Raw genomic sequence first — 10287 nt, forward strand, 5'->3', positions numbered from 1 at the left:
GTCTGATTTTCAACCTTGTAAAGGGCTATAATTCAATATATAAATAAGATAATTCTCACAAGGAGAGGCATTCAATCCAAAACCCTTATTGACATAATATCAGAGCCCTGAATTCTCTTCATAGTATTTTTTTGGCTTGGCTAAATCTTTTTTGTTTCCTGTTTATTTTTTTCGGTAGTTTTTTATGGGTAGCATTAGAAAGTAGGTCTTCAGTATTCTTTTAAGTATTGGCAGAAGTGGTTATTTAGTTTGGAGGTTCAGTTTATAATTATAGAGTTCTTGGCTAGATCTTGGTTTCTAATTGGTGTGGTGATTTTTTCTATTTTATCAGTTGTTTTTATTATTATATCAAAAGAAAATTCTATTGTAAGCCTTACTAGTAAAAATTATACCTATTAGGAGTTTCATTTTCGAATGTTCAAGAAAGAGGATTTATGATGTCATTTGGATGAGTTTTCTATGGTTCCTACTGATACTAAGAAACTTTGTTCATGGGGAGGCAACAAAAATTTTTCTTGGCATTGTAGCTCTATTAAACCTCATATGATCAATAATATTTATGGGTTCACTACTACTAAGAGGATATGGAATTACCTTCAATGAATTTATTATCAAGATAATTTTGCTTAAAAATTTCTATTAGAATTAGACATTAGAAACTATTATAAAGGAAACCTCTTTATTGAGAAATTTTATTTTAGCTTTATTAATTTATGGAATGATTATTATGGGTTGATGCATTCTCATGCTCTAAAAGAAGCTTTAGCAGCAATATAAGTGGTTCATTATAAGAGCCAACATGATCAGTTCTTAATAAAGCTACGATATAAATTTAAAAATCACAAGCTAAGCTAACCAATCATTAATCTGTTCTATTTTTTAAGGTTTGCTTGGGTGAAATTTTGCCTCATAGTTTGGCCTTGCTTAAGATACTAGTGGTTCTGAGTGATTAATATGGCCTACACTGCTCAAAGAAGAGGATGATCTAGATCTTCATCATGGTGTTTTAGTTGTAAGGAAATAAGAGCATATTGCAAAATAGTGTGGTAGGAAATTTAGTAGTTATTGCAAGAAATTTTTTTATATTATTATAGATTTTCATATCCATCCTCTTAATCGATTCACTTCTATTATTCATGTTGGTCTTCAATCTATTTTTGTGCCTGCATTTTTTGTATAACTTGTTGTTATTGTTTCTTCTTCCAATATTACTACAAGGTTCAATATATGATTATTTCTACCCTTTCTACTCTTGGTCTCTAGAGTAAGAAGCATCTTTTTATTTCTTATTTCTTATTGATTAACTGATTTAGTGGCTTCTAATCATATGACTAATAGTTTGATTGATTTATATGATGGTAAGTAATATATTCAGATCACTGATGGTAGTAATCTTCATATTACAACAGTTGGTAGTTAAGGTCTTTCTTTACTAATATTTATGAGTCTCCTAATTTAATTTTCAATCTCATTTTGGCTAGGTAATTAGTAGAAAAGATCATTCATTCTTTTTATTTTGATCATTTTGGTTGTTATGTGCAGGATCAAGTGTCAAAACATGAGATATTGAGGGGGTCTAAAGTGAGATTTCTTTTTCCTCTCCTTTTCTTTCCTCATTCAATTTTTTTTTGGCTGTTTTGCTATTGCTAATAATAATAACCAATTTTGGCCTAAGAAACTGGGTCATCCCAACTCTGTAATTCTGACATAACTTATAAAACATGGTTATTTGAATAATACTAATAAGTTTCCTTCGTTCTCATTTGATTGTGCTTCTTATAAACTTGGTAAAAGAAAATGTTTACCTTTTTATTTGTAAGGAAATTGTGCTTCTACATGTTTTGAAATTATTCATTTTGATGTTTAGGGTACGAGTCATGTTCTTTCTCATGCTCAAGACATTTTTATGATATTTATTGATAATTATAGTCATTTTACATAGGTTTATTTTCTTTGTTTTAAAGCTGATATGTTCTTAATATTTTAACTTTTGTTGCTTATATAGAAACCTATTTTTTTTTTTTAACGTGTATTAAAATCTTACGCTCAGATTCTGAGAGAGAATACATGCCTCATTCTTTTCAATCTTTTCTCTAACAAAAGAGAATTCTTTCTCAATATTCATGTTCTTACACTCCTTAATAAAATGATGTTGTTGAGTGTAAGATTTGTTATTTCTTAGATGTTGTTCGCATATTGATACTTGAATCTTATGCTCTTTATATATTTTAGGTAGATGTTTTATGTATGACTGTATATTTGTTTAATTGTTTACATTCTTCTACTTTGTATTTTGAATCTCTATATTCTTGTTTGTTTGATGTTCCTCCTAATTATAATTTCATGCATGTTTTTTGTAGTGCTTTTTTTTGTTCCTTTACCTCTCATTGAACATTACAAGCTCGTTGTTCAATCTATTCAGTGTATTTTTCTTGGTTATTGTAACTCGCATAAAAGATTTGTATGTTATGATACAAAATGCTATCGAGCTTTGTATTTCTCGGAATGTGATTTTTTTATATGAATATTTCTTTAAGTCTTGTCCTAATTATATCTTCCTCTATTTCACTTCCTCTTTTTGATGATGTGTTTAATACTTCTTTCCTTTTTTAAAACAAGTATTGTGTATCAACAACATCACCTATCATCTCTTCCTTCTTCTAAAACGTAACCTTATCCTGTCGTGCACACGCCTTAGCGATATACTAGATTTTCTCGACCCCTGAATTGGTATGGTTTTTTTCTTCCACTTTCTAGGCTACTCTTGATAATACTTATTTGCCTAAGTCTTATTCTTAGGATTATACTAAAAAATGTGAGCATCAAGCCATGCAGGATAAACTCTAGGCTCTTCAGGACAATCATATTTGGGACATCATCACTTGTCATGTTAGAGTTAATCTTTTTGGGTATAAATGAGAATACATCATCAAGCTATATGTTGATGGCTCTATAAAATGATATAAAGTTTGTTTAATGTCACTTATGAGCTAATACAAATATAGGCTTGATTATGATGAAACATTCACTCCCGTGACAAAAATGATTGTTAATATATATATATATATATATATATATATATATATATATATATATATATGAAAGTAATGCAATTAACCATAACCACACATCACATTCTCTCTCCTTGTGTTCGTCTTCTCCCCTCCCTTTCTCTCCCAATCTCTCTTTAAAAAACAAAATAAAATAGAAAAACCTAAACACAGATCAATCTTTAAAGAAAAATTCACCTTCTTTGTGTCTCTCTCCTTTTCTACACTTTTTTGTTGTTGGCATCGATTTCTTCAATTAACCAAAACCACACATCACATTCTTTCTCCTTGTATTCATCTTCTCCCCCCCTCTCTCTCCCAATCTCTCTTTAAAAAACAAAATAAAATAGAAAAACCTAAACACAAATTAATCTTTAAAGAAAAATTCACCTTCTTTGTCTCTCTCTCCTTTTCTACACTCTTTTTTTTTAGTTGGCATCGATTTCTTCAAAGAACTTAACAGCAAAAGGTGTGTTTGAATGGTTTTTAATAAACAAGATTTTAAAAGAATTTACTCCCTTGTAAAGCATTAAATTTTAAATTTGTGTTAATGAATGTTTTCAACTCGAAACATCGTTAAAAGAAGAAGAAAAAAAGAATTAAATTATTTTTAAAAAATATTTAAACATACAGTATCCACATATTTATGTCCATAAAAGTATAATTCACTCCACTATCACCATCTAATTTTTCATGTAGGAAATTTGCACATACGCCACCACTTTTAATTTAAGTGATTGTGTCTATTACACTATCTTATATATTGTACGAAAGGGGTCAACCAATCCGTTGTAGTCTAGTTGGTTAGGATACTCGGCTCTCACCCGAGAGACCCGGGTTCAAGTCCCGGCAACGGAACTTTTTGTTTTTTCTATTTTGTCCCCTTCATGGAAGGGTAATATGGTCACTTGAGTGAGCACCCCAAACCAGGCAGGCAAGCAGATCATAGCACAAAACCCTAGTGGGTGCCCGTCACTTATATTTAATCTTCTTGTAGAAACAAATTCCACAGCCTTTCCTCCTCCTCCTCTGCCTCCATCGAACCAGCCAAGCTCACACACCATCACAATGGTATTGTTATTATAATTCTTTACTCTATCAAATCTCTTTCTACAGATGTTGTTAATGAATCTCTCTAACTATTTCTTTTTTCTAAAAAAAATAAAAAAAAGCAGGCTTCAGAGAAGAAGCTATCAAACCCAATGAGAGAAATCAAGGTCCAGAAGCTGGTCCTCAACATCTCCGTCGGTGAAAGCGGAGACAGGCTCACTCGTGCCGCCAAGGTGCTCGAACAACTCAGTGGCCAAACCCCGGTGTTCTCGAAAGGTGCGTGTCATTCTATAACTCTTTTTTTTTTTTTTCTTAAAAGTGCTTTCGTCTTAGGTTTTGATTTGTTTTTTACTGTTTTTTAATGAGCAGCCAGGTATACTGTGAGATCTTTTGGGATTAGGCGTAATGAGAAGATTGCTTGCTATGTGACTGTGAGGGGAGACAAGGCTATGCAGTTGCTTGAGAGTGGGTTGAAGGTGAAGGAGTATGAGCTTTTGAGGAGGAACTTCAGTGACACTGGGTGCTTTGGTTTCGGCATCCAGGAACACATTGATCTTGGAATCAAGTGAGTCTTTTCCCCTTATACTTATGGTTACTTGCTGTAAAGATTTGCATAATGGATGTCTTTTATCTCTCCCTTATGTTGAATTATATCAGTATTACTTGTGACCCAGTTGAATATGAGGCTTGAACATTATGCCAAATTTGAAGGTTTAGGCTAGAATACCTGCGGTTTAGATGGTGCCACTAGTTTGCGGAAGTGGGGTTTATGTAATGTTGCAACCATGGCGCATGAAACATGGTTAGCTTTGTTTGTGGATTAACTTTTTTTAAAATGTGTACATAGTTATAGGTTATGTTTCTGATTTTTTTTTGTAACTCGTATTTAAATATGGTTTGGCAATTCTAGACGAAAATGGATTTTCGAGAGGTCTCTTATTGTGCATGTACACTGAAGGGAAAATTGTGCTTATCCTGATGCATTCATCATTTGGAATATTTTGATGTTGGAATGAAGATAGACGATGTTGTAGATGGAATATTGATCTTAAAGATAACATTCATCTAAGTTGGAGCAGCACTCAAGGCTCAAGCTATGCCATATTGTTAGTGCTAGTTTGTTTGGGATTTATTTTTTTCCTGTCCATGGAGGCATCCATGAAGGATAATTTGGTGATACCTAACTATCTGTCCTGCAACACGGTTATGCCCGACTAGCGGTGGTATAAACCTTGTGATTCTACTAGGTGGTCACATTAGCTGGACAGGGTGTTTTTTCTCAATAACTAGACCTGGTACTGTATTGTATATGCTCAGCATAATGTTTTATCATCCCTTCTCAGGTATGACCCTTCCACTGGTATTTACGGCATGGACTTCTATGTCGTTTTGGAACGTCCTGGGTACCGTGTTGGTCGTCGTCGCAGGTGCAAGTCACGAGTTGGCATTCATCAGAGAGTTACAAAGGATGACGCAATGAAATGGTTCCAGGTCAAGTATGAAGGAGTCATCCTTAACAAATCCCAAAATATTGGATCTTAGATCTTTTCCTGACTTCTTCAAGTTTAAATTTTGGCAATTCGTTGACCCTTGGCAGGGATTTATGTACCTGGAGTTGTAATCTGAAGCTCTATGTATTTTTGTGTTCTTGTTTCACTGCTTGTGCTTTTATCAATATAATGCTGTTCGATTATGCTGATATCATGCATCCAGTATTCCCAATCAAAATCAGTGTGGTTTGTTTGTCCATAATCAAAATCAGTGTGGCATGACATGGACAGTAATCGACAAATAACAGGGCTTCGCCGCTGTGCAGGCACCCAACAAAGCAGGGGACATGGTTTCCCATAACTTCACCATTGAGGCTTTGAGCTTCAACTACAAGCAGTGTAGCAAAATATCACCATAACATTAAATCCAAATAACACATGCATGTGGAACCAACAAATTATGTTCGTGCTGTTGGGCAAGGCTTTTTTTGTAGATTAGTTCTTAAAGTTCACATGGAATGACTGTGACCTCTGCGGCCTTAGCTTTTCTGGGATCCGTTTTACATGGAGTAATAATTAGAGAAGGGGCGCCATTTTATTTTCTCTGTTTTCACTTGGATTGGAATGGTGCATATTTTTTTAATATTTTATTTTGATTCTCAAATATTTTCTGGTTGAAAATATAGTTATGGTTGTTTTTTAAAGTATTTTTTACTTGAAAAAATATATAGAATATATTTTTTATTTTTTTTAAATTAATTATCCATCACTAGACTCGGTCCCACCTATCAGGAAGATCCAAAAAAACCCATCCATTTCAAAGGAACATTCTATGGTCTTAATAAGAGGAGGTAGAGTAAAAGATTCGCTTCGAGAAGTCAAGGATTTGCTCAGAATTCCAGATCAAAGAAGAGGAAGATCTAAATATGGTGCGGAAAAACCCAAATCGATATGAATGAAAAAGGGGTAAGCTATCATATAGAAGAAGAATGCCATAGATTGAATTGATAGATCGGCGCCGTCTAGCTCAAAATGCCTAATGCCTATTATCTAGTTCTAGAAGCTAACCACCAGAAGCTCACCCTTCGGGCTTCCAGTGCAGGAGGCCAAGCATTTTGCCAAACGTCCTGGCCTGGGGTTTGCCTTAGATACTTCAGTAGATCTTAAAAAAAGAAAGACTTCAGCCCCTTTTAATTTCTAATGGGTTTTGAAGTTTTTATCGGTCCATAACTTGATTTCAACCCATCAAAATAATCTAAAAACATTAAAAAAAATATTATTTTAAAGCAAAGAAAAAATAAAATAAAAAATATTTTTTTTCAAAAACGCTGTTGAATACAAAAATAAAAGGAGAATTAAAAACGAAAAGACGTGTAAATTAGATGTAATCTTAGAATTTTATAAGGAACGTTCAATTTGTTCCCTCTACTTCTCAACTAATAAATTACCTGTTTCTTTAGTCATTAGAAATATAATTTTATTTCTAACAACTTTATTTCCCGTATTTTTTAGTTTTTTTTAAGAGAGAGAGTCTTTAAATTTTGGTATAGAAAGATAGTTGTGATTGATGCTGACTCCGACACAAATCATTAACGCTACTATGACATAAAAAATGATTGATCTCGGTGTTAATGAATTTCATTTTAATCTATTTTTCACGAGAGTAGTTAGAAATTCATCGGATTCCAACATATAGAAAGAATTGTTATTAACATCAATTTCACATTTAAAAAATGATCAATCTTGATGTTAATGAGTTTCACTTGATAGGAAGTTTCACCTAGGTGTTATTTTTCCTCAATGCTTGAGAAGGCAGATCTTCCTGCAATAAAATTTTCAAGTTCAAGTTGATTTGGGGTTTTTAAGTTGTTCTTTGGGTTGTTTAAGATCATGAATAGGTTTATTAAGGTATTTTTATAGGTGTTTTGGATTAACAACAAAAAAGAGAGTTGAAAAACATGTTTTTGAGCAAAAAAACCGAAGCCCTAGTTTTTTAAGGACCTTTGGGTAGCTGGATTTTGCAAACAGTAGACGACACGTCATTTGTTTATTTAATTTTTTTTTTTTAAAAGAGATGGATGATATGTTGTCTGCCCTTTGAATAAATAAATAAAATATAAAACCAAGTCTAGTCGTGCGGGGTGGGCTGGAAAGCCCACATGCATGGGTTTTTTTTTTAGAAGGCCTAAGGATGCTAGGCCAACAGGTCCACATGTCTAGGCCACTAGACTAATGTGTATGGGCTTCTTTTTATTTTTTTTAATTAAAATTGTGGGTAAAAATAAATTTAATAAAAAATAATTAAGTCTAGTTGAGGCTATGACACAGACACAAGTTTAATGAGTTAATCCAAAATGTAATGTTGATCCAATATTTTGTTGTTTGAATATATTTTTTAAAATATGTGAGGTTGAATTTTCTTAACCATTTGGTTTATTTGTTTCTCTACGTGATTAATCATCTCAAATTTGATCTTTGATATGATTATTATAGTCTTATGATCTAAGTTACGAATATAGCAAGTTGATATGACTTGACTCAGGCTATTTCGGTATATCACCATGTCAATATTTTTTAATAAAAAAGTTATTTTGTAGATTTTTTGTTCTTTTAATTTGTTTTCTTCCAGTTTCATCCTTTAGTTTTTTTTTAAATAAAAAAAATGTTATCCTGTAATTATGTAAAAAATAAAATTTAAAAAATAAATAGTTAAACTCATTAGATTCCATGACCTAAATCACGGGTTTGACAAGTTAAGTCACGAAGCTTGGGATGATCAAATATATTTTTGTCTTAATTTGTTTTTTAAAAGATGCGATAGTGAAATCTTTTTAAGCATTTGGTTTATTTAGAAATGGTTTTCATGATGTGTTTCATTTTGGTTTATATAGGATTAATTGGCTTTGGCTTATTTTCTATAGAGATGTTTTTTATCATCTTGATTTTTTCAAATTTAGATCTCATTATTATCGATCGTTTAGTTTTCAAGTTTAATAACACAATAAAAAATAATTTCTACAATGTTAACATTTTTTATGTTTTTTTTTTAAATAATCTAACCCATAAAAAATCGCAAACCAATATTCCAAAATACTACTAAAGAAGCTAAACTCTCAACCAAACTTGTTACTCTGGCTTTAGGTTTTGCTCCAAATAACAATGGATTCTTAGAATGTGTTTGGGAGAGTGGTGACTTTTGTGATTGCAATTGGTAAAAAATAATTTTTTAAAAAATCACATTTTCTTGTGGTTTTGTATAATAAAATATATAGTTGGTTAAAACTATGGTTAAAATTATTGTTGTCTAAAAAGCAATTTATATGTGTTTAGTTAAGTTGCTTTTATAAGTACTTCTAGTAATAAAATTACCAATAAGAACATGTGAATTTTCAAGTTATGAGTAGTATTTGTGAGCATTTGTTTTTTGTAATACATAAAAAAAATCAAGAATGTTATATTATTGTTGTCCTTCAATCATCTCATTAAACTATTTGTTATTCCATTACGGATATAATTCATTCTAGAAGGCCTCTAAGTTGCCTTGGCTTTGAGAACGTGGAATAACATCAACTAAAAAATTATTAGGAATAAAATTAGGATTGCGATCATATTCTGTAAATGCAACATCTTTTTGTGACTTCCTCCTAATATAGTTATGTAGTGCCATTGATTCCATTACAATCTGCACTTGTGATTTGTATGGATATATTGGTATGTTCTATAAAATTCTTCATCTTTATTTCCATACTTCAAATGCATGTTCATTGACATTGCAAAGTGACAAGTGTGCACGATTGAATCGCTTTTCCTGGCGTTATGGTTGCTTTCAATGTCGAAAATCTTGGAAGTGATATCTCTCACCTTTATATGAACAAAGATATCCATACTCATTTGGATACCTAGCATTTACCAAATAATATTTCCCTGCAATGACAAGCAAGAAAATTATAAAAAATTTAATAAAAATAATATAGAATAAATATATTTTAAATTTAAATAACACTTAATTATTGTCATATATTTACCTTCAGGAGGTTTTGGAATTTTTATAGTTGGATTGTCAATAGCCTCCAGAAAAATACGAGTATCATGAGTGCTACCTTCCTATCATACCCCAACAAACATGAATTGCATATCAAAACTGCATGCGACCATTACGTACTGTGTTGGTACACATTTTCTATTGATAAATGGTATTTGATTTTCTTGAGAAACAGAAGCATGAACATGTGTATCATCTATCGCACCATTATAATTTTACAAAACAAAACAATAACCAACATTTCATAAATAATGACTAGCAAAATCTAAAACTAATTTTTTTTTTGTTGCGATGTCGTGGTCGCACAAATTAAATACCCTAGCTTCAAACACAACACACAAGATAATATAGAGCAAGCAAGGGGTCGATCCCACGAGGAAGATTTAGTTCAGATTTTTATGCTATACGTTATGCAATTTAGGGGGGTTGGATGTTATATAGGCTAAAGAAAAAATAAAACAAAAAAAACTATCAAACAAAATTTAATAAGATCAGAAAATTATCAAGAGAACAAACCTTGGTCGCAATCACACATCCACCTATAGAAATCAGAACTGATCCTTGAAACGAAATTCCAGTTTATATTCTGAATTTTTTATCTTTTCTTAACGTTGGTTAATTAACGGATCCGCCGTATAACTAACCCTAACCAACA

The 10287-nt window shown here is 31.9% G+C and overlaps 1 protein-coding gene and 1 non-coding gene across 2 annotated transcripts; both read left to right on the plus strand.

The window, feature by feature from the left end:
- The first annotated feature begins 3835 nt into the window (after positions 1–3835).
- Positions 3836–3908, plus strand: TRNAE-CUC (transfer RNA glutamic acid (anticodon CUC)). The gene has a single exon. It is a non-coding gene; the product is annotated as a tRNA-Glu (tRNA).
- Positions 3909–3964: 56 nt separating this feature from the next.
- Positions 3965–5799, plus strand: LOC118051880 (large ribosomal subunit protein uL5). Its single transcript, XM_035062640.2, has 4 exons — positions 3965–4121; positions 4226–4376; positions 4470–4665; positions 5444–5799. Exons 1-4 carry the CDS (start codon positions 4119–4121, stop codon positions 5640–5642), a joined length of 549 nt encoding a protein of 182 aa, XP_034918531.1. The 5' UTR covers positions 3965–4118; the 3' UTR covers positions 5643–5799.
- Positions 5800–10287: the final 4488 nt, after the last annotated feature.

This window comes from Populus alba, chromosome 11, assembly GCF_005239225.2.
Source record: "Populus alba chromosome 11, ASM523922v2, whole genome shotgun sequence".
In the NCBI taxonomy this organism is placed as follows: domain Eukaryota; kingdom Viridiplantae; phylum Streptophyta; class Magnoliopsida; order Malpighiales; family Salicaceae; genus Populus; species Populus alba.